Source organism: Serinus canaria, chromosome Z, assembly GCF_022539315.1.
Source record: "Serinus canaria isolate serCan28SL12 chromosome Z, serCan2020, whole genome shotgun sequence".
Lineage (NCBI taxonomy): Eukaryota > Metazoa > Chordata > Aves > Passeriformes > Fringillidae > Serinus > Serinus canaria.
The window spans coordinates 15007803-15033751 of record NC_066343.1 but is presented as its reverse complement, the minus strand read 5'-3'; the positions used below and the strand labels follow the sequence as shown (position 1 = coordinate 15033751).

Genomic DNA, 25949 nt, shown 5'->3' with positions numbered 1-25949 from the left:
TCCCATAAGAATCTCTTTATTTGTGTCCATTTTTATTTAGCACATTACAGCTTCAGCAAAGACATGGAGCAGATGTGTGTACCAACATTTGCACATAAATGTTGTGAAGACACAAAGAAAAGCACTGATCTGCGGGGCCAGCCCAGTGGAGTTACTTCCAGGAAAGGATAACTTGCTGCAGAAATTCAGTCATTTCTACTTGCATCAAGGAAAAAAAAAAAAAAACAAGGGCAACTTCTGTTACCAACAGACTGTAGTTCTAATTCAAGTAGAAATCTGACAAAAGAGCACTGATTTTATGTGCTGATAATATCAAGTTGGTAAGGACAAGAAGTTGATTTAAAGTCTTTCAAGTTCTGAGAGATGCAAGGGACTGTTTCAACAATTACCTAACATCTACCTAGAATGTTTTATCCCCATTAATAACAGTGGAAGAACTGTTAATTAGTATAAGAAATTACAAGTAAATCCTGTCTCTACTACAGACATCATTATGCTTGAAAAATCTAAAATTTACTGTAAGCTTTTAGATAAGTAAGTTTGCACTGAAATAACATAGTCTATTAAGAATCCTCATTTATTTTCACCTAGTTACTTCTAATCTCAAGAAGTGAAACTAAATTACAGTGGCCACATGAGTGCTTACATAGAGCTGATAGAGCTTAAACACAGGACTAATGTTTAATAAGGCTTACCAGAAAGTCCAGTGGGTTTATGACAGAAGTTGTTAAGACAAGAAATTAAACCAGTTAAATGGTGATACACTTCAAACTTTTTACATGCTTAGAACTTTGTTGTAAACTTTATCCTCTTCAGCATATCCCCTCCTAACAAAAAGTTGTCAAGGAACAATTAGCTAAGAAATCTTTCATTTTTTTCTTCAAATGACAAACTGCATGTTGTCCTACAGAACATGAGGTACAGCAGGTCTTGTATTTCCCTTTCCAAGCTGCGAGCCCCAAGGGCTGTTTTCCAGCTCAAAGCTTAAAATGCTTTCTCTTATGACACTTCTACATCCCCTTTTATAAAACACATCTCTCCAGGTTAAAACTGACCTGCTGAGTTGCACTGTGTGCTTCACTCCTTTGCAGATCTTGCATCGGAAAATTTACAATGCATGTTTATACAACAATTTGTGGCAGAAGTCCTCAAAACTTTATTTTAAGTCTTTAGAATTCAAGAATGTTTACTGGAAATAATTTTTATCCTGTCAAAAGCTTAAGCTTTCTTTCTGCACGTTCTGTGAGCTCACAACCGCCATACAATTACTCTAGACTTTAAAGAAATGTCATCATGGAGATGAAAACATGGGAATTTCAGTAATTCATGCCTGATTAATTAATGTAATCATTTTCGTTGAAAATACCACAGTGTGAAAGAGTACAGATGCAAATCAAAGAAAAAATATATATTTTTTACGTTGATTGTAAAAAAATCTCTTTGTTCTCCTAGCAACTTTGGTTGCACTCTTACTGATTGGTCAGGAATATATCAAGTAACAACAAGAGCATCTTCACTCAGGAAGTTTAAGCGTTCATACAAGGCTGTTCTTAGTATAGCCAGAAGAGACTACTGATCTTTATGAGCAGAAAAAACTTGTGGGAGTTGTAGTCTGTCCCCTTAATGATGTAATTCTGAGGACTGACATCCAAGGCAGCTGCTATTTTAGAAGGAATTCAGGAAAAAGTTTTTGCAATGGTACCACTCCTTAGCTAAAGGTGGCTTGTGCTTTTGAGTGTCATCTTAAAAAGCACTCTTTGAATAATTTTGGATAACAACTTCTTTTAACAAGAATAGGCAAGAAGTTGTATTTCAGTCACATTCTGTTAATCTTAATGCATCAATTTCTAGCAAATCACTTCAGTCCAAAATAAGCTTCATCACTCCAAGGAAGTTATTCTTTCCTATATTTAGTATCCATCCATTTAAGAACACACGCACTGTACCAAATACTGAGTTACAACAAAACATGCAACAGTGAATAATCAGGTGCCTAGAACATGTAATTTCACAATTTACAGCTTTAGTGGTGGGGAATACATCCATTATGCCATCTCTCACAATAATTCCCTGCATATTCAAGAAGATCCATTCAGAATTTTCCCTATGAAATAGCTTTGTGCTACCAGATGCACTACAATCAAAGTGTTAAGAGTAATTTCATAGACAAAGAGACAACTAAAGTGCAGAGCCTGAGGGATATATATACTTTTTTATTTATATTACTGCAGAAAGAGATTACTGAAAGACTTCTTCTGCATGAAGACGAATAAAATATTTTCATTAAGCTTCAGATGCTGCCCACTGCATTGCTTTTAAATAAAAATGCATACTCTCTATCAGTCACAGCAAAGTAGTAAGTAAACTTACAGCACATTCCTTTAATATATCAAAATGTTTCCAAGGCAATATTATTGAACTTATACCACAGTCCCCAGTAACATCAAGCTGCACAAAGGAGGTGGTAGGGAAACATATCCAGTTTAAGTGCTCTTCTTTTCTTCACCCAGCAAGTTCACTGTTGCTTTCTTGGCTGCAGGAAAATAACATCAAGATTAATCACAGGCCTACAGACAAAGTGGGTTATCAAATATTCTCAAACTGCATGAAAAAATATTTCCTTTTGCTCACAAGAGAAAGAACACAGAAGAAAATCATAGCTTTTGTATACACCTAGATATAGTGATAAAACTGATCATAAAAACGTTAAAAAATAAAACGTAAGTAAGGAGCCGTACAGTAACTATGGTATTGTTAAAACAGGGCTGCTCGTAGTGTTAAGGACATACAGGTTTGCAGTAAGAAATATATCATAATGATAAAACAAGCTTGGAATAATGCTAATATTTGTGTGTACAAACATATGTGTATGCATGGTTTCTTAAAAAAAAGGCTGTTGTTTTGTTTTGGTGGGGGTTTTTTTGTTGGTTTGTTTGTTTGTTTTGTTGTTTTTGATTTTGTGGGTGGTTTTGTTGGTTTTTTTTTTTGGTAGAAATCTTTATACATAAAAATAGGAAAATGAAAAGAATAAATGAAGAAATGACAACAGGAAAATCCCACATGCAACATGGAAGGACATTGATTAAGGTGCATGCCTAACAATAAGGACTCTGAAAGAATCATGCAGCAAAATTTCCAAGAATAGTTGAGCAAGGCAGATCTTTTAAGCAGACAGGAAAACTGCTTAAGTTGGTAAGATGAAACAAGGCTGCATTCATGGTTTGGTGGAAAGGAGAATTAAATGCTTTGAAATAGCATATAGATAAAATTCCTTTCAAGAGAAACTTTAAAAACCCTTTATTTTAGCTATTTAATACATTTCCTTCTCTTATGCATAAAACCATCATTAGATATTTTAGAACGCAAGGGTTCACAACAGAATGCAAGGAAATAAAAAACTTAAGCAATCTACAGGCTGTTACAACATAAAAAATAAAACGTAAGTAATTCCTTTAAGAGGAATCCTTTGACCTCCAGAAGAAGGAAAAATGCAAAAATATATACATGGGAAAACAGCACTTTCCACACTGCTGTGTATTGCTGTTAATTGCTTACTGCACAATTGGGAGCCCCTCTATACCACCAGGTATTTGAGGAGTATTTCAGGAGATATGAGGATACACTAAAACAATAACTGTAATTATTAAAGGTATGTCTGCCTCTAGAGAGAATGTTTTTAGTGGTGTGTATGGTGGGAAGACACAAAAACAATTCAATTCCTTCCACTCATTCTAGCCTAACTGAAATTCCAGGAAGCAAGATCCACTGCAACCCCCATTTCCCAAATCTGACTTTTCCAGTACAACTTACAGAGTCCTCTTGCAATTTACTTTGTTTCCTCCAAATGACGAATACTAAGTGAGCTCCCCAGTGCAATTCCCCCTACTTGCTGTGACCAGTGAAGGGCCTTTTGCTCACCCTCTTTAGTGATGGTGTCTGCAGTCTCTGCAGCCTTGTCTTTCAGGTCCTGCACAACGCTGTCCAGCTGGGCCTCGTGCTTCAGGAAGAAGGGACGGATAATCCGGTGGTAGAGAAACTCTGCCCCGTTGGAAGGGCTTGGAGCCATGCACCACAGCAGGAAGCCACACTGTGAGAATGAGAACATCGGCCTGAGTGGAAGGAATCATGAGTAGGAGACAAGGTGGCTCTCCTAAGTGCCACAGGAGCGAGCACAGTGAGAACAGCGAGTCATTCCCTGTGAGGTCTGGGCTCCAGCAGGGAGCACACCAGGACAGCTGCACACAGTCAAACTTGACACTGGAATAACTTCATGGATAGGTACATGAAAGAAAAAACCATCAGAATCTCTCAATATTTCTAAAACACATGGCACAGGCCTCACTGAATGTCTAGGTCCCTAAATAAACTCAATTCAGCCAAAACACATCCCTTTCGTCTCTGCCTTGAAAACACAGTGGGGGAAAGAACAGGACTGTGTGTACCCCAGAGGTCAGCTGACAAGGAGGAGAGATAAGCCCAAGCTGCACACAGTGAACAAACCAGACTAATGCCTCTGGATTACAGTTCAGGTATAGCTTTTAGAGCACCATCTGCTCTCCAGAAAAATCGAAGACCACAGTGTGGGGTCATGTTTCTGCATCTCACAAAAGGGGATTGGAAAGACAGTTATTACAGGTACTACAGATCCCTGTCTTTACTACTGAAGCACTTTATTTGACTTCAGTTTCACTGCAATACACCACACAAAGACAGTCGTGCAGAGCAAGAAGAAACATTTAAGGAACAAGGAGTGCCATAAACTAAATCTGCTTGAGCAATGAAAATACATATAAAATTATTTTGCAGGATAAAACTGCAACAAAATGAAGTACATTTTCCCAGCATTTGTACAGTTCTTTCTGTACACAAACAGTACAGTATTATTCCTTGTCAAAAGCCTCTCCAGAAAATGAAGGCATAGCAGCTTTTCTCAGACTACTCTTACCTGAAACACAAAACAAAACAACCTCAGCCTCAAAACATGCCTTGCTTTCATGTTAGACAGGATTCCATGTTGGAGGATTCCCATACATCTCTTGGCAGAAAGGAATCAAAACACACAGTTTTCTTCAAGCAAGGTCTCAAAATATTTTGGAATATGTCTCCTCAACAAGGTATACTGAGACTGAATGTTCTCTAGGTTCTACTCTTCACATCTGTAACATTCTGGCCTTCTCTGTAGTGCCAGGCCAATTTACCATCCTTTTGGGTAAGCATTAGGCTTTCTTCTTTAAACCATTTGATTGTGGTATCAAGACAAAATGACTGAATGGAGTGTTTGCCCAGAAGAGAAAGACAGGTTTTTAAAAGTAAAGTGTTCACCAGAGAGATTGGCCCATCAGGAAAATTCCAGTGAAGTGAAACAAATAATTCAAAATGCAATAAAATCTGGCACTAGTAAGTAGCAGCTGATGAATTATTAAGTATGGTCAGAGAAAATAAAGGCAAAAAGTGCCTTTATCAATATAAAGACTGATTTTCAAAAGCTTCAATTCTTTGGAACTTAACATAACAGAAAGACTACAGGGTGCTATCTTCTCTTGTTACCTTTCATTAAAAGCTGAGAAGTGCACTGACTTTATTTCCTGTTCAAGAATATCTGATCAATTACTGATAGTTACTTCTCCAACAAAACTGTACAAGTATCCCAACTTCTACCAAAAAAAAGTTAGTTCTCCTTTGTTTTAGAAAAAATCCCTCAATTGTGAGTTCCTCTAAACCCAAAAGAAAATGAAATTTCTCTTTCCCTGCCTAAGAACAAAATTAGCAATTTTGATTTGACAGCTTTGTCCCACTCTAGTTGAGAAACAGGTAATTATAGATTTGTTCTCAAATTTGTTCTTTGTACTACTTTTGAATTGTACTGCAACAGTGTTTATATACATTTTCTACTGGACATGTACCAAAGTTGAGATTCTCACTCATTTGAAAGCTTGAAAATGTTAGACTGCTAACTCAGTTTATTTTACCCCTGTCTCTCATGAAACTGAACTAACATAGGCTATTGAAAATAAAGAGGGTTGTAAGAGGTTCCAGCAAGCTCAGAGCAATAAAATTGTTAACTGGAAAAAAAAAAAACAAAACAAAAACAAAAAAAAAAAAAAAAAAAAAAAAAAAAAAAAAAACCCACAAACAAAAAAAAAAAAAAAACAAACAAAAAAAAACAAAAACAAAAACAAAAAAAACCCAAAAATATATTCTTTGCAACCCTCCACACCAGACAGAGGAGGGAATGGAATTCACCTGAGCTCAGTCTGGCTCACTTGGACCTGCTCCTAGCAGCTGGCTTTGTTCTGGCAGCACCAATTTTGTTCAGAAACAGCATTACAGTATTCCAAGGCAGAGTCATTAGTGGAGTAAGGAGTCCCTCTCACTCCCTCCACCAAGAATACTCATGGGATGATAAACTCTGCTGCTTTTACTGGCTACTGCACTCAAATACCTGAATGCTACAGAAATCCTTAAAGCCTGAAGAGAAGTACTTAAAAACAAATCATAAGCACAAGAAATTATGAGTTGCATGCATGTCCTATGCTTCAGAGATAAACACGATAAATAAGAAATGGGCATTACCAAAAAAAAAAACAAAAAACCAAAAAAACCCCATACAATCCAGAAAAAAGCTCATAAAATCCAAGAAGTGTCATCTGGAGAACAAAAGTCTACACAAACATCATAACATATTTAAAGGAGTTCTTCAACATGCCTTTCTCCCACCCATAAAATTGTCTAGTCTGCTGAAAACTTGAATGTCACAGAGTCTGTATCTGGACTTCAGGGACTCTGGAAGCAGCAGTGCTCAATGTTTCATTTCAGCCATGTGCATGAAGGTATTTTAAAATACTGAGCAATTAAGTCTGGAGTGGAAGCTACAAGCCACATAAATAGCTGTGAATACACAAATTTTGCACATCTTAAGAATGAAAGCAAGCTTGAAATTTTCATGAATGAATATCTGGGCTTCTACTTCATGAAATGGAGACATCATAACTACCCTGCAAGAGGCTTTAGTTCACGGATGGAATGAAGCGTGGAAGCTGCCTGATTCCTCCTTCCCCTCCTGTGGAGTAATCTCTATCTTTTCACCCATTCAGCAACACTTTCTGATTCTCAGCCAACACTTGCCTGCCTTTGTACAAGCCTCTCCTACCAACCACTACTGAGAGCAAACACTTGGCTTCTATGTGCCTTCTGCAGCTATGGTAGAAAGCTGTGTATTGACACGAGTCCTTGTGCTTGCTTTTGCAGAACTGAGAAAAGTGCTTTTCCCTTGATTACAGTACTATATGTAACTGTGACACTCCTGAGACCATTTTATCAGAGCCATTTGTGGTCTTTATTTGGAAAGTCAACCTGAATTTCGGTCCTGTGCTCTTCAGAAAGAGAGCTGTGGTGGCACAAAGAAACTGTTGCCACATCTTTTTCCACTAAGAATTTAGAAAAGAAGCTCTGAAAATACACTGCATGAATTCTGAATTGTGAGCAAATATCACTGCAGATGATGGATTAAAGTAATAATTCTACTAAAGTAGAAGGTGTCCAAATTATTGCCACAGTTGAGGCTTGTTAAAGACTGAAAAGGAACAAGGCAGACATTGTAAATGAGCTGTCACAGTGAAAATTTTTGTCTATAAAACATAGCATTTCCTGGAAACAGCTTTTGACATTGTCAGGTCTTATTATTAAAATATTAAATGATCCTACCACAATAGCTGACAAGTAAATTGTTTTAACAACTTTGGTGCGGCTAAACCAGGCTAACAAAATAAAAGAGAAGGAAGAGAACAGCCCACTGTTGTACCAGAAAACTGGTAACAGTTTTTTGAGATAAAGAGCAGGCTCTGCAGCAAACTAAAATGTCTTTTACCCAACAGCACACAGAGTGATCAGCTATCCCCTAGAAGAATTTAACATGTTAACGTTGACTGACACCTCAGATCACAAACAAAGCTTGGAACACATTAACCAAATCATTGCTGATAGTCAAACCACACTAACAAATGCACGTTAGCAACCATCTCCTCGGATACCCACCAGTTCCTTTCAGGAAACTGAGCTTAATTAAAAATTAAAATTGTAGGACAAACTATTCTTGTGTTCCAATTTCCATCTTTGCTCCAATAGCACCGATGTTATGACCTCTTTCAACAGCCTTCATGACTTTATTCTCCATTTTTACTAATCCTTAAAGCAAAAATAGAGCCACTCTGCAGGGCTTATTATGTCATTTGTCCAAATTTACCTGAGCACCAAGAGAAAGAACTGTCTTTGGTTTGGTTTTTTTTTTTTTTTTTTCTTTATGGAACAGTTCCACTGTCTTTTCTTCTTTCCTAAAACCCAGCAGACCTCTCCCACCTATCCCAACTTCCCCTCCTGCATCATAAAACCATCAGCAGTAAACACATCACTTTCACAGTAATAAATTACACATAACCTGCATGTAAAAAGAAGGTGTGACCTGGGAATGATTCCAAATGAATCTGTTGTCATCTACCCGTTCCTGGAGACATTGGATTAGTTCTATCAAAAGGTCCCATTTTAGGAGAGGAGTCACATGAAGTAACGTACCTTTAGCATGTAGTAGAAAGGGAACCATGACAGAAAGATGTCAGAGAAGAATTCAGCTATGCTGAAAATGCCATACACAACCCAGTAAGTCAGCCACTGCGTGTCATCATCTTTGTTGGGACTTTCAATGGCCTTGATTCTGCAAGGAAAATAAATCAAGTGAGCAGAACAGTAGCATCAGTCTCATCTATAATGATGAAGATTATATAACTCAGATTCTTTGTTATATGTGACTCTCCATATTTTAATTACACAAAGAAAACCAATTAGCATCTATTATACAGACAGTGTATCAAGATGTTTTAACAGCAAAGATTTTCCTTATACACCACACTTCAAAACTAAAAGATACTCAAGATATTTCTACCTCTGGGATTACAAGGAGGAAAAAAACAAAACCAAACAAAACCAGTGAGCATTCTGACCTTGCTCACAAAACATTTTGAGGGGCAAGAAAGAGAGGGGATAATCTTTGGGCATGGTTCCAGTTCTGGAGGCATTGTGGTAATCCTGATCAGAAGGCTACTGTACATAAGAGCATTATTGATCCACATAACAGACAGCCTGAGTGAGCCCAGTCCTGTGAGGCACAGAATGCCAGTGATCACAACACCTGCCTGGCCTTGCCTACACCCATCAGTGACTATCCTCCTTCTCTGGCAGTCAGAAAGGAATGATGAACAGAGTTGTTCTCTTGGATGAAAAATCCTACAATACCTTAAGTTATCAAAATGGGGTAGCCTTGCCTCCAGACAAGGCCTGCATAGTGGGCTATTTGTGGATCAGAAATTCATTCAGTGCTGCACAGCTTGGGGTTTCCAGCAGCACCAGTGGTATAAAACTGTCTATACTATTCTGGTTTTTTTACCTAGTTAGCTCTAATAAACAGCATTTTAAGTGTATTCATACATGCACTAGATTCCTCTTTGAAAAGGTAAACTTATCCATAAGATTTGCTCTAAGTCCAAAGAAGCACTTGGTCTACATAAGCAGAGGGGATACAGATGCATATGTTGAGGAATATGTATCTGCATCACCCAATGTATTGCTCTATAAATTAATTCCTACAGGACTTGCAAAGTCTGATGTAGACTAAAGTATGAAGAACAGAGTAAAAAAAAACTCTGCTAAAGTATTGGACTTTATGCATAATGAATTAAGGGGCTTTTGCTATCTATCTGCTATGAGAATGCAGTTCCAGTTTATATAATTTCACAAAAGAGAAACTAAAAGACCCGTATATGCTCTTTCAGTAAAAGTAGTGGAGTGGAGTTTCTGAAGCCACTAAACTCCAGATTAGCACTGTAAGAAGTTTTAAAAGAAAATACTAGCAAATCTAAGCCTGATAATTTCAAGCTTAAGAGTTTTAGAGAGCATTTGTCCTCTCCACTTATGCTGGAGGATTAAAATCTGTAGACTCAGTGTAATAAATTTAGTTTAAATTCTTGTATCACTTCTTCCTTTAATATCAGCTGTATTGTTTCTGAAGCAGCATGTGTGAGATGTACCAGAAGTGCCAAGTTTTCTTTTATTTCCCTTAAAAAGGCAGAGTTAAGTAGGTTTACATGGCAGAAATCACAGAGTTGGCTGTAAGTCCATTTCTTGGTCTGTGAGCTGAAAAATGCTGTGGACTCCGTCACTTCCTAGTTCTGTAGGTTAGGGGGGAGCAGGGAGAGTTGGGGGAACGAATTCCCGTGACATGCTGTATGTTTTAGCAAAAGCACTGGCAAGCCCACCACATGCAGAGGGAGCTGGCACAGCTGCTGGATCGAATTACGTTGAAATGCAGTACAAGGATCTGATACTTGACTCCTGCATTATTTCTGCTGGAGTGCAAGGCTGGCCAGCAGCGTCCTGCAGTGGAAAAGCAGCAGCCCTTGCCATGCCCCATCAATAAGGGGATCTTACCAAAACACAATACCAGCACAACTAGAAGAACAGGTTTTCCACGGGTCTTGCAACAGCAGGTCTAATTCCTGCTATTCCTACCATCATAGGCAGCCCTAGTCCAAGGAGCCCCAAAGGCAGTGACAACTCCAGCTGCTCCTACTCCCACTAAAGCACATCTTTTCCATGCCCACACCTCTGAAGTATTCTTGTAGGACTAGCTGAGGGGACTGTACAAAAACAGCCCCTGGACATCACAGGAGTTAAGAAAGAAGGCTACAGAGCTATTTTCAATGTGTGAAACTGCACTTCTGGAGGAAAAGAAAAAAGTACACGGACTAATAGGTATGCTAGGGTGGTGGATAAATGGAGCAGAGAAAGGAACCAATTGCAAAGTTTCTCAGTGATAAGGAAAACTTGCTGTAGAGGTTCACCATGTGAATTCCTTTAGTTCTGACAATTTCTCATTAGAGGCAGAGAAAAGAAGGCTTATATTACCACAACAAGCATCCTAGCTTAGTATTTGTGAGAAAATACTTTGCAGATAAACTGCCAGCAGTCTTCCTGTTTTCCAGTCACCATATATGAAGTGAAGTCATATATGGATTTAAGGGAGCATTGTTTCCTTTTCCTTTTTAACATTATTAAAACAATCTCAGTAACTATGAAAATCAGCTTTCATTAAAAAAAAAAAAAGCTTAGAATCTCCAACTTTGTGGCAAAAGGCAGATGGCATATCACTGTGTTAATGCACCACGCTCTATTATCTTCTCTCCTCTGGAAACAAATGGCCTTTGAGAGCTCCTAAATGCAGTGCCATGGGTGTTCTCCCTTTGAACATTCACCATCTGCTGCTGTAGTTCCTTAGGGGATCCATGAACAACATGGTTTTTTTGTCAGACAGCCACAAGCAGCAGCACTACAAGTAGTCAAAGCCCCATCTGATTTAGCCAGCTGATGTACACAGCATTAAATCCACACGTGGCTGTTTTCTTACACGCTGTAGGCAAGAGCACATCTCCCTTCCTTTTGCAGTGGTCTGATATTGGTGGGCAAGGTCGGGGCAGCACCCTACCAGAGCCAGCAGGGAACAGCCACGTCAGCTCAAACTGCTCCTGCGAGCCACGGCTCCAGTCCCAGTCAGGGGGAGAGGGATGGGGGAAAAGCAGGTCCCAGCAGGGCCATCAGTGAATGAAAGTTTTAACTGAAGTCAAGGAAAGGCAAGTATTTTATAAATATCCTGCTTTGGAATGGGGAGTGTGTCCCTCAGATGAGAAGAGGGAAATCCAGCATAACATGTGCCTGTTGAATAAAAGGGCAAAAGTTACCTCCATCCCTTGCTACTTACACACTATTTCAATAGTAAGTCACAGAAAATAAATAGTATTCATCCAAGAACAAGCACAGTAAATTATGTAGAATATCTGATCAGAGAGGGACTTTTTATCCATTTATAACTACACTCTTTTCAACATGAGAATCACACCATAATTAAACTTAGTCTTCCAAGTTACTCTAGAGGTATTATACTGGTGTAATGCCCTATATAGTTAAGCTTAGGAGAGACATCATAGACATTAGTTTAAGCCAAGAACCCTTCATCTCCATGTTCAGCAATCAAGTAGGTCAGCAATCAAGGCTGATATTCAAAATGCAATCTCCATTAATAAGTGAAAAGTTACAGAGCAAAAGGCACTGACACTACACCCTACTTTAGGATTGCCTTCTTATAAATTATTTCTGTGCTGCAAGAGCAAATAAGTCAGCCTCATTAACACATTATATCAATATTTTCTAACAAATGAAGGACCATCCAAAGACAATAGCTTCATGTTTTAAAAAATTATATAGTTTTGTCTAGTGCTGATCTGATTAAATTCCACCTTAGTTATGCATAGTAATTACACATCCCAAAGGATTTTTAATACTCCTTAATCACCAACTGTTTAAATAGAGACTCAAACAACTACTTGCAGTAGTTCTGCACCTTGAGGTAAAAGCAATCACTAGGAACAGCTCCAGTAGTCTGGAGAATAAAAACCACAGCTCAGTTATTTTAAAAACAGCTGCCTGACCAAGACTGAAAATGATCTGCTGTGGGTCAGCACTGTGATGGATGGGGAGCCAAGAGAAACTTCATATTCAGCCAGATCTGTTCCCCAGTAACCCTGCTAGCTGGTGGTGCCAAGAGGGAAGACTGGAGGTTGCCACATTCTGTAGCAGCCCAGGGTTCCCATCCGTGCTGTACTTAGAGTGTCAGAGCACTGGCTCAGCTTTGACCCTGTGCATCCTAAAATCAGTCAGACTTTACCCTAGATCAATTGTGGCTACTTATCCTGTTACTGATAGTAACAGACACTGCTCTAATTTTAGTGAGTTGCCAAGTGGAGTTCTTCCACTTAGAGCATCTGACTCATTTCAACAAAAAAAATCAGCTCTTTTCCAAGAAGAGACTGTTGCTCCTCAATTAGCTCTGGCATAAAACAAATCAGTTGTTACAGTAAATTCACACATATAGTACTCACAGGCTAAGTTATGAGTTTGTAGTTGGAATTTAACGGAGCTGAGTCCAGATCTGGGAGGCAGAAATAAAGAAATGCCAAATTTTATTGCTGTGGTCTCATGTGAAGCAATCACCCTTATCCCTGCAATTTACAAGGTGAACCTGAGGATTCTAATGTAAATAAAGTTACAGGTTCGAGGCAAAAGATCAGTCTCCCTTAAACCCAGTGCTCATGTTGTAGCTGGGAAAGACTGGACCATTTTGTGCATCCTTCCTTCAGTTTTCTGGTCAGTGCTATATGAAGTGAGTAGGGAGGCATATTTGTCATACCCTTAACCAAGCGTAAGTTTGGGGTTGGTTTTTCTTCATTTAACTTAAAAACCCATGAAATCACCTATATTTCTAGAGCTTATGCCTACTGGTCTGCCCCTACTCTTTACAGCCATTTGTAAAATAATTCAGTTCTAGCTATGTATCCAGACAACCACAGAGAATCAACACTCCACTGCACCACAAACTTCCTTAGCCTGGTGCCTCCCGACCATCCTCATGTCAGACTCATCCTGGCATCTCACATCATTTCACTGTAACAACTACCTGTGCCTTTGGATTCACTTTATCATTTTGGCTTCTACATTACTATCCATCACCTAAAAGCCTTCTGCTTTCCATCTTTCTTCCTCCTCACTGACTGCAATAGCAGTCATGCATTTGCAGACATAGAAAAGATCTTCCTGCCAACTGCACTTACACAACTGCTGTGATTTAAGTCTACCAGTTCCCCTCTCTCACAATTTTGAGGATCTAGCAGAAGGGATCAGAAAAACTCATCGAGGACAGCAAGGGAGGGTTTCACTGACCATGCACAGACAGATATTATTAGAAGACACCAAAAAGCTACATGACAGTAGTACAAAGGGTTCTACTGTGTTTCTGGAAAGGAAATGGGGACTGAGGCAGCAAGAGGAACACATGACATTTTGTCCTCCCATGGAGTCCTACAGCCTACATGTTAACTCAACACAAAGATAGATTCCTGAAACAAAGAGGGGGAAAAAAACAGGCATCCTCTCATTTCACTGCTCTCAGCTCATTCTTGGCCTGCTCTCTGCTGGAAGAACTATTTGTAGGGCCAACCAATGAGTCAGTTCCCCAGCTCTGATTCAGGTCAAAACCAGCTTCCCAAAACACAATCCCACACATGTTGGCTCTTCTGCAGGAATTAAGATGTGTTAGTGCTTCAGTTCAGAGTAGACCCATCCATATAACAAACACCTTTATATTTTTAACCTATAAGCAAGATTTGGAAGTAAAATCAAAATTTTCATACTGTTTTCACAGTATTAGACTCCCTGAACCTAAACACTTGCTTTCTTTAGAAAGGGAAGCACATAATTTGTCCAAATGACTGATAAAATGGCTTATAAACATGGCACTCTAAAACCTAAAAACCAAAAAGTGAGTGTGCTTGGAGGAACTGATTTGGCAGGGCATATTAAAAAAAAAATTAAAATACCCTTTCTAGTGTCTGAAGTGTCAGATTATTAGGCACAAGAGAAAACAGCACAAGTGCAGACAGATTTGAAAATTTTCTACTTATATTTATACTGGGCATTGTGAATCTGGTTAGATATGTCAGCTCTCTCAAATCATATTTATAAAGCAGCAGCAGACCATTACTCTTGAACCTTGGCACATCATGCATGATTTTTCATGAAGGAAGAAAGTAAGCATTTGCCTTAAAACTGGTTAAGAGAAATTTGTTGTTCTAGTTGTCAAGAAATACACAAACAATTTAATCTTTTCTAAATAACTGTCACCAAAGAAAAGCAGTGTTCCTGTTTTAAAGGCATGAAAGAGGAAAAGGAGCTAGGAGACAGACTCAAGACACCATGACAATATTCAAACTTCAGTTGAGTCTTTATACTTCTCTACAATCAATCCAGATTGTTTCCTGCTACCAAAATGCTACAAGCAACATTTACATAGTAAAAACAGCTAAAGTGAAGTAACAGGATAAAATTAGCCAAAGCAGAGAGAGGCATTCTTGTACTATACTGCTTTTCTCTCTTGAAGACACTAGTAATTAGTTCAGACATTTTACTGCCCAAAGCTATTTTCAAGCTCGCAATTTTTAAACCAAGCATGACAGCACTTAAGAATTTTCCAATCCTTTGCACACATTTCTTAGTCATCAAAGGCTCCCTTCCTGCTTGCACTCTAATTTTTCCGAGGCAGTTAACCACCACTAACTATGGGTGGAGCTACATTTGAACACGCTAGCTCTGGAAAGTTTAGAGAAGCAGTGAAAATGCTGGCAATGGTATTTACGCACTTGCCAACACTCACTTTTTCCATCTCTAGACTGATTACTGCCTTGTGCAGTTAAAGCTTGCTAGAAGTTTAAACAGTTGTGTCTATCATCTGTGGCAAACTTTTCAGTGCTGGTCTACTGCAACCACAATTAAATATTAGACGTAAATTAAGTATTAGATTTCAACTTAAAATTATTTTTTCTCTTTCATCACATAGCACTTACAGACGTCCAGGGAATGAGAGCAGAGATTGCCTGACCTATTGGGAAACAGCTAGAGAACTACTCCTTCATTTTGCCAATGTTAAGAGGCTGAGGTGGGCCCTTGCTATGACATGTCATGTTGATGTTCAGGGAGATTTTTGTATTGCCAAAGAAGAAATTCCTCCATGTATGAAACCATAAAGATTAACCCAAGGCAGAGCTGAAGGTGAACAAGGAGTAAAGGGGGAAACAGCTGTGCCTGCTTGAAGCTGTATCAGGCATTAAGCAGGGAGCTGCCCCCACCCCTGGCACTGGTTTGCACCACAGTGATGAGAACGTGGGCAGCAGAGCAGCTGCAGCTGCACCACTTCACACCATCTGCTGGGTCTAGCAGTTAGAGCCTCCAGCATTTCTCCTCTGACATTCACACCTGCTGCACTGCACACACCACAGCGAATACAGAGAATGACACGGACCAAGGAAAATAAACTGCAGATTTACACAAAGCCTGACAGGCAGATACCTGCACAAAACTGTCCTGATTTCATGCATGAACAGAATTAACTCTGAGCTGAGGGTCTCCAGGTTTGCTGTGATTCCAATAGAGATGGACAGTAATTATCATGACTAAAGTAATGCAGAACTGAAATGCTAGTAAAACAGACTTGGAACCTGTCTGTGGATCACCCATTAGTCAGCCTGTTTGCCATTTTAAACGACTGTAAGGACTGTTGATGCCCCTTGCAGAGCACAGACCTCTGTCCCCACTCCTTCATGAGTGCCTTTTCTACTGACAAAGAACCTGACTCACAACTTTGTTCCTGGCCATGGCAGGGTGGCTGGAAGTACATGACCTTCAGGGCTCCTTTCAACCCAAACCATTCCTTGTTTTCCTCTTAAACAATTCAGTTACTGACAATGGAGATATGATACACTGAACTACTTTACAAAAGAAGAAAATAAACTAACCAAGGAAAAGTAATCTGCTTTTTCTCTTTCAGTGCCTTTCTGAGACATTTCAGGCTTGGTTTCATTGTTGAACCACCTGTGTAAACATCAAACTAACACCCTGCACAATACATTCCATTTACAGCTCCTGACCTCTTCCAGAAGCCACAGCTTTTAGAGCAAAAGGCATTTGAGGGTGTGTGCAGCTGATGAGAACAGCTGAAAACTGTTTTCTGTTCAGTGCTAGGCAGCAAGTCCACTACTGTCAGTTCATACAGCAGGCTCTTCATCTGCCTTTCCAAGGAGGATAGAGAGGAATAGCAGAGAGGAATAAACAAACCACTCTGGGTAGTGCTCATTATGCTTTGGGTCTCTAAAAGCACGGGGATGGAACTCGGCAGCACCCTGACTACAGTACATGACCCAGAGCAGCCAAAACAGAATCAGGCAGAGTGGAATGTGGATAAACTCTACATACCAGCTCTGGCCTTGGGAGGGAAAGGCTGGGGAGGGGATTGAGCCCACCTGTGCTGCCAGCAGGCTGACACTGAAAGACACTGGCAAGCTGCACACCACACATGTTTTAAACTAGATTTTCACCTAGGATTATAATTTCCAACAAAAATGTTTTCCAGCATTAAAAAGGCAACTAAAGGACAAGCATTTCCTGAGCATTAACTGAGAAACCCCCCCAGAACTGGCTTTGTATTTGCATGCTTTTTTTGCATAAGTAAAACTTGTCGCCAAGGACATTGCTCCCATTATTTAAAAAAGCTAGAAAAACTGAAACACACCACAGCACTAATATCTGGGAAGTAACTTTTCACATTAAGACACATTTAAAACCACATTTCAACATGAAAAAGGGAGATACTCCACAAAAACATTTTAAAAAAACCCTCAGATTTGAAGGAAAAAAAATAGTAATTAAACCTTTTTACTCATATTTGATTTGCTACTCCCTTGCTTCTGCAGTTCCAAGAGTGTGTGTTATCAATTTATTCAGCATCATTGCATAATGGAAGGTTTAAAATATAATCCCAAACCTAAAGTTCTAAAACAAATCTGAAATTCAAATAGGATTTTAGAAAGTAATTACATAATTTTAAAATTACCTAAGACAAAATATTACATAAACACAACAATTCCTACACAACCATTTCAATGTTTTGAAGGTTTTTTGGCTGATATTTCCCCTTCCATATTTTAATGAGAGAACACTTTTAAACTAATCTTTTCACTAAAAATTATCATCTAGGAAACAAAACCTAAGTTTCTCCAGAGTTCTTGGCCTATAATCTCTAAAATAGGCGAACACCAATAACAACATTTATGAAAACACTGTTTGGCCTTAAGCATCACAACTACGGGATGTTTCAAGAGTATAAAATATAGTGAACCTCTCACATCTCTGAAAAAAAAATAAAAGAACCGACTTTGTATGGTCCAGGATCCAATTACAGAGAAGAAATTTGTAAAAGTTGCTGACTGTATTTAAATAGAGTTACATAAAAGGCAAGCACTGTGTTTCAACAATATTGCAGTCCTGCTGGAGAGGACTTCTATTTGATAGATGTATTAGGTTACATAGGTTTTATTTAGTACGTTTCTGCAGTCTTTTGGATCATACTCGACTGTGGTCCTGCCTAACAGGAAATACATTTTGGTCTAAAGGACTATACAACGCATGTGAAAGATATCAGTTACTTTGTTTTTAAAAGCTCTTCCTCTGAAAAAGGAAGTATTTAAAAGTCTTTCACGCTCGAGAGGAGTTCCAGCGTTTTCCTTCCCCGCTCCCCCCCATCAGCGAGGCAGGTTTGGAGTAAACAGCACTCCTTAATGCACGTCTGTCTCCAGCCCATCACCCGGTACTCGGTACCAGGCGATGCGCCAGTGCCTTCCTGCGCCCCGCTCAAACTATGCGAGTTTAACAAACACCCTCAAAGGGGCGACCCTCCCTCCCGTACGGTCCAGCTTCCCGCTGGAGATGACAAAGCTGGGAGCCCAACCCCAAAGCACAATCCGCTACAGGAAGTGGTTATCAAGTGTGGAAACCACCCAGCGTCTCCCATCGGTAAGTCCGGCAGCACTCGCCGGATGGGAGAAGCCTCGTTCTTCACCTGGCACCTGTACCTGCTCACGGAAAGGGGTGGCCGGCAAAACCAACATTTTGGCGCACGGTCCCGGAATGCCACCCCAGACAGGCTCGCTCGGCACCGCCGCAAGTGATGCGATTTTGCAACCGCATCGGCGGGTGGCACCCGGAACCATGGCGTGGCGCAGGGGGCAGGAGTCGCGACACTCACGAGATGTAGGCGGGGTAGGCGAAGCCGATGATGTTGCAGAGCAGGGACGCGCCGTATCCCACCACCAGGTACACGGCCACGACGCCAAGGATGCCTGAGGAGAGAGCACAGAGCCGTCAGAGCCAGAGGGACCGGGGCGAGGAGGCGCGGGCAGGGCGCGGCCGCCAGCGGGGAGCCGGCGGGGCGGCGGCCGGGGCTCACCGGTGGCGATGTAGGTGCGGCTGACGCCGGTCTTGCTCTCGATCCGCTCGAGTACGGCGGTCATGCAGTTCTTCTCGTGTAGGAAGCGGTCGAACCGCTGCCGCATCGCCGCGGTCATGGTGCTGGTGCCGCCCGCTCCGCGCCGCAGCCCCGCGCTCCCCGCGGCCGAGCGCAGGCGCCGCCCCGGCACCCAGCGCCCGTCCCCGTGGCGCCGCGCCCGGGGGCGGTGGCGAGCGCCCGGGAACCATCTTCCGCCGGCTGCGGGCCCGCTCCGAGCCCGCCCCTGCGCGAAATGGAGGTCTGGGGGCGCGTCCCGCCGGAGCCGACCCGGTTCCCGGCGGTTTTGGGGGGGCCCAGGCACAGGGCGGGATGCGGCACCGGGCGCGGTGCCCCCAGCCCGTGTCCCCTCGCGGCCTCCCGCCCCTCTTGCCCCGCCGGCAGGGGTGGATTTTAATCCTGGAGGGGGGCCAGGGACATTGGTCCCTGCGAGGATGGTGCGCCTTGTTCAAGTAATCAAACAGACAAGACCCCTGTGTCAAAGATGGCAAGGGGAGGAGGCCACGCACGGAGCCGGCTCCAATTGCCTGTAAGTGCTAGAATGTCCCCCCACCCCCAAAATCAGCGCGTTATACCATACACAGTGAGCTGAAGTCAGAAACAGATGGTAGGCATTGATGTGATGTGGAAGAAAGGTTATGACAATTTACGGATACCCAAAAGGCGCATGTGACCACACCGGGGGCAGCAGCGCCTTGCTGTAACTGTACCCTGGAATTTATGGTGTGTGCAACGTTCTTGCCAACTAAATATAATTTGTTGGCTGTGATGTAGTCCTGGAAACTGCCTCGGCTGGGCTGACTCTTCTGAGCAACTCCTCTGCGTCTGACTCAGCATTACAACCAGTACTGGGACTCTTTATGCCCGCCTCAAATCTATGTTGCTTCTGAGCGTGCCAGAAAATACTAATCAGTCTTCTTTTGCATACGTCTTATCTTCACCTAAAAAGTTTTTAAATGTAAACATCACATTGTGCTTTGTAGCTGTCAGCTGGGAGGGAAGGCATCTTGGAAATAATTTAAATTTAATTGCTCAAATGGCACCGAAATTAGTTGATAGATACATTACTAGAAATGTGTCAGGAAGGCACCTGTAGTGAAAAGAGGATAAAGGAACTTTCTGCCCATCAGAAAAGATTTGTTGCTAATTCTTCTTGTGTTTATTAATTTTTGCTCTTTGTGTTACAATATTTATTGTCCAAGTTACCTGTTCAGAAAAACTAAAAAAAAGAAACAAGCAAGGTAACAAAATTAAAACAGGGACACACACACACACACATACACACACACTCACACACACACACACACACACACACACACACACACACATACACACTCCCAATACTTCTTTTCATTCAAGAGCTCTATTTTTCGGGTGTTTCACTTTGACTTGGAAATAGTAGGATAAATCTTATTCTAGAAAGTTCTAATCTACATTAGGGGATTATAAAAGTATTGGATCTAGTTAAGAAGCTTATGGTATCCTTTAATATTACCCTGTCATGTATTTAAAAAGAATGCACTCTGGCTGGGCAGGCCGAACCACTTACACAGTGGTCCTTGAACAGAGAAAAATTCAGGCATTCCACACATCAGCTACTTATTCCTAGTTTGAATCCAAAGGAGAGCAGTGTGCCCAAATGGATAGCCAGATAACAACTATCTAAATGCTGTTAAATAAAAATTGAAAACTGCACATTTTACTTATCACAGGCTTGTCCAAGTCACTGTTCTGTGCTCCTGTTGGTCATGGCTTAACACCATTAGTGGACACTGTGCTTAATTGCAACCAAAGAGATATTTTCCCTCACATTTGAAATTGAGATGTCCTTTGATGTCATATGAGACTGTTTCATCTTGTCCTTTGCTCTGATTTTTTTATACTTCTGAGGAGGGTCCAGTTCACTTAAACCTCCAAACAGAGAGCTGAAGGTAGCAATCGATGTCCCCGCTTAGCCTTCACTTCTGAGAAGAAGCACAACTGTCTCACATCGTTTACCCTCCTATGCCATGTGTTCCAGCCCCCTCCTTTTCCCTTCTTTGTCTGCTGGATCCATCTGATACGCCTTGGGTTTTACAGAGAATGTAGGGGACTGTTGGGACTGGAATTAAATAGCATGAAGGTATATACTGATGCTTTCAAATTAATAAAGACTGGTAACAGTGCCAGATAGCCTTAAGAAATGGTCCTTTATTAGATCTGTGAGAGAGGTAATTCTTGGCTTCAAGCAGAGCAAAATTCTACACCTTAATGTAAAATACAGCAATATTAAAAATTCTAGCAGCTCAACTGAGATTGCTTTTTTGTCCAATATATAGACACTGTCGTGTAGAAACTCTCTGCCTTTTAAGGACACTGTAATGTTCTAATGTGCCTAAGGGTTAAAAGTGAAACAAGGTAAGCATCACCAAAGGTTGCAGAAAGCAGTGTCACTCTCATTTTACTCATGATTATGCTGGAATGTGGAGAAAGTACAGGACCTGCTAAATTCTAAATAAGCAATTCTCAAACTGAAGATTTGCAGATTTAGGTCATCATTTGCAGGAGTTCAAAAGCCTCATGGAAACTTATTTTGGACTTTTGGAGCTTGTTTCTCTCCCATGCTCACTCTCTTTTCACTTAATAAGGTCCCTCTAAAAATTTGGGATTTTTTCATCATTATCTGTAAGACTGAAGGACTGAGTAGCAGGTAAGACACAAAAGTATTATAGAAAAGAGAATTTAATAAAAATGTTAAAACCAACTAAATTTCTGCTGAGTTTTCATAATAATTCATGTTCTATTTTTTTCTTCTTTTATTTAAAGCTAAACTATGAAGCATGGCATTAACAGCTCCCCCAGCTGATCTGTACTAGACAAATGTTTTCAGTGCACTACAGTGTGTTGTGTAAACTCTTTATAGCAGTAAGTTGCATAACTGTTTTGTTTAAGATACCAATGCTACAGGGTGAGAGAAAAATGAGTTTTTAGAAGAAAGAAATGGGAAAGTTAAAGAGAAATGAAGATAGGGTACTATACTAAAAACTTTGAAGAATCTTCCAGCTCAATATGAAGAACATGCTGTATTGGGCAGTGGTCCATCAAGTTGCCACAAAAACCTGAAAATATGAGTGGGAAAGAAATACTGTAACTTGAAAGATCTAGAGAGGAAGGTTAAAGGCGTAATGCATGATCTGCTCAAGGAGCTTCTGCAGGAGAGTAAGAAAACTAGAAAAATGTAGCACAACTACCCCATGGAGGACCAAGAGGATAAGTGCCTTTCTACCTATAAAGATTTGAAAGTAGTGGTGTCCCATGCACCAGAACTGAAGCACATGCAGCAGTAGCCATTTGTCCAGGCTACCCAGCCACTACCTGTAGGTTACCATGAAGTACCAGAGCTGACATCTAAAGTCACAGGCTTCAGGACACACCTGGGCTAGGAGAGTAATTGTACCCTTAGAATGGCAGGCAGCCCATCCTGCCTGCCGAGGGCTGTGCTATGAAACAAACTAATAGAAAACAGTGTATTACAGGGTTATGTCCTTTTAGTGATACTCCATTCTTCATTTTCCCTTTTTGTGTCCTAATTTTTTCTCTACCTTTATTTTTCCAGTTAATACAAATCCATGTCTTTACTTTTTCTCTTTGATGTTTTAAGCTATTTAATCTGATTTTAGGATCAGACTGGCCTAGTCACTAGATAATCTCTCTTACTTCTGCAAGTGTCTTCAACACACTTCAATTGTCTTTTCACCCTGAGCTGAAGCAGTGGTCCACTGTTACAATCAAGCCAGAGTTAAAGGTCAGCTTGTGGCTTTAGCACAGGTGTGTACTTCATGGACTCACAGAATTGTTTAGGTTGGAAGGGACCCTAAAGCTCATCTCATTTTGCCCCACCTGCCATGGGCAGGGAAACCTCCCACTCGACCAGGTTGATCAAAGCCCTGCCCAACCTGGCCTTGAACTTCCAGGAAGAGGGCATCAACAGCTTCTCTGGGCAATCTCTCCCAGGGCCCCATCATTCTAAAAGTTAAGAGTTTCATCACAACACCTAATCTAAACCCACTGTCTTTGTTTAAAACCATTCCTCCTTGTCCTCTCATTACATGCCTTTGCAAAAAGTTTTTCCCCATCTTTCTTGTAGGCTCCCTTTAGGTACAAGAAGGTGCTATAAGCTCTCCCTGGAGCCTCCTCTTCTCCAGGCTGAACAACCCCATCTCTCTCAGCCCGTCTTTTCAGGAGAGGCGCTCCAGCCCCCTGATCATCCTTGTGGTCCTCTGGACTCACTCCAGCAGGCCCATGTCCTGCTGATGTTGGGGGTCCCAGAGCCGGACTTCCTCCAACAGTCTGCTTGACTTGGCGTTTGAATGGGTGATCACATACCAAGGGGTGTGTGTGTTACCTGGGCCATCTGGCTAGGCCTGTTTGAGATCAGCGTTGCCTAAACAAACCTTCCTGTCTTGACCTGTAGCATGTCATGCCATGTATGTACAGCAATGCACATGTTATTGTCATTGAATTAATGATTACTTGCAAAGTCTTAGATTATAAATTATTTGATCTGATTATGAAAGAATTGTAATGTTAGGAAAAGCCCAGGACAGAGTCTTCTGAACAGGCTCACCACAGCTCTCTATACATAAAGTAACCAAATGATCACTGGTTTACCTTTTTCTGTGTGTTTCCTATCTCCTCTGCAAGGTTGAGAGAACCTCTCCAAGGTTTAGGTACCATCCAAGTCTGCTAATGAGTGTATCTTATTAATTATTATAATGTCTTGTACATCACCACAAGTGTGGTCCTTTCTATGGTTCTTCTCACTTGATAAAAACCCTTCCAGATTATTTTCAGGTCTTTGTGGATCCTTTTCCTTTCCAGTCAGGAAACTGAGATGAACACAGATTTAAGCCTAAATTTTCATTAACTTTTGCGTGGGCGATTTGCTTTACCTAAAACTTGCTTCAACATATTTTAAGTGTTTATGTTTCTCCACATGGGTTATAAGGGACTGGTTCTATAGTATATCACTGTCCTCCTGATGGCCTATGCTAGCTCTTCACTCACCTTTTACCACGTAACACAGGGAGCAAAGCAGAGGAGTAGTGCTTGCATTGTCTCCTTGCATACAAATTTGACCCAAAACACCAGCTTGTAGCAACTGTGGGTGCTGAGCTCATACTGCTTACAGAAGGTATTTCTTTTCAGTCCACTAACCTCCCACCTACATCCTTTGTTGGAGATTTTAGTATAGAATCTGTTTATTGAAGGGCTGAGTGGAATTAATGTCTTTTTCTGATTACCTGGGCAAGCTGAAGTCTGCAATCTCTTGATTGCAGACCCTCAAGGTTCTGCCTCAGTCTTTATTCTAATTCACATAAATTGCAAATAAATTTTTATTGAGTTCTAGATTTGGCTGGTGCTTGGTATCTGAGAGTGTCTTCCTATCCAATGCAATTTTCACTTTGGTGAGATTCTCCAAGCAAAACTTTATCCACTTTCAGCTCTGGCTTGTCCTGTGCAATCTAACTCCTTTTATGAGATCCCCTTCTGAATGTGCAAATGGCTGGCCCCTGTTTTATCTTCTGCCGCCTTCTCTCCTTGCTCAGTGCAAACAGACAACAACATTATTTTCCAAATATCTTATTGTTGCCTTTCGGGCTGCCAAGGCTGACTGATAAGCAGTGATTACAAACCAGTTTGACTACATCACTGAGTGATTCGGCTCATTGCTTTGAGCTCTGAGGTGTTGTGGGTACTGAGTGAGCTTCTCTGCCTTATGCCTGGCCTTCCTACTCAATTGCCCTTGAAGCTTGACAAGACCTACTTTGCCACCAAAGCATGCAAGTTCCCTGGAGGATTTATCTTTGGGGAAATATAACCTGAATGTGTCAGCTTTAACTCAACCTGCTTCATATGAGCTAACGGGTAAAAGGAGTGCCTGTTTAGTTTATCAAAATAAATTAGAAAACACACAGCAAGAAAAAGAAACTACAATGATACACAACTCCAAATCCTACTTATTATCCATATTATGAACATATTTTTTTCTTATGTTTATGTTCTGGCTAACCTAGTCTTCCAGCAATGTCTTCAAAATAAAGCAAGCAGAAATATTCAAACATGTCTGTCCTCTCTCCCCCATCCTGGAGCACTGTCTACAAACTTCCATTATGTTCTTGAGGTAGTGCATTTCTCATACATTAAGGATCTATATAGCCAGGAGAGGTTTGTAACTTAGGTAACATTTGACACATTTGCTTCTTCATTGTATCAGGTTGGGTATTTTTCAGAAACCATGACAGGGCTAAAAGTACCATAGATGGCATGAGATGTCAAAGTGCATTTTCTAAGCCACTTTTTTTCATCTTTATTAATTGTAGGAGCTCCTACAAAAGGAGGTGGTACTCCCATGTGGTACCAAATCCAGATGGGAGATGGGGACTGGGACAGTGTGAATGTAGCAAAGCAGGGAAAAAACAGTAGCAGCAAGAGTATCCTGATACCTGAAATAATCCAGATGATACAACTTTTAAAGAACTTCCGACATCAACCCTTTCTGGTAAAAACGGAGCTTTTTGGATTCCTGAGCAATGGGATTGATCAGTTTGAACTCAGATCAAGATATATATCAATAGTACTGTAAGTGGACTTTATTTTCCCTAACAAAGTATCCACCACCTCCAAGCATCACAGCAATAAAGGAAGTGGAGCAAAAGCCACTGTCAAATGCACTTAGTGGAGTTTGCTCATGAGTGAGACACCAATATATGTAAATCCTACCGCTTCAGCTCCTACTCAGACTGGACTCCAAAGTCTTCTTACAGCATTGTTATTTCTATATCTGGTTGAATGCTCTTTCCTTATACTTCTGGAGCCATCATGGAGCCTCCTGTTCTTTGTTATATTTCTGGAAAGAAGGCAAAGGATACATCTCTCGCTTTTTGTGCCTGTCAGTAACTGAACTGTGAATGTGCATACT

At 40.8% G+C, this 25949-nt stretch overlaps 1 protein-coding gene across 1 annotated transcript; it reads right to left on the bottom strand.

Annotated features, from left to right (window-relative positions):
* Positions 1–19111, bottom strand: REEP5 (receptor accessory protein 5). Its single transcript, XM_050987063.1, has 5 exons — positions 18932–19111; positions 18731–18824; positions 8569–8707; positions 3919–4087; positions 1–2533 (listed from the first exon to the last, which is right to left on the bottom strand). Exons 1-5 carry the CDS (start codon positions 19047–19049, stop codon positions 2484–2486), a joined length of 570 nt encoding a protein of 189 aa, XP_050843020.1. The 5' UTR covers positions 19050–19111; the 3' UTR covers positions 1–2483.
* Positions 19112–25949: the final 6838 nt, after the last annotated feature.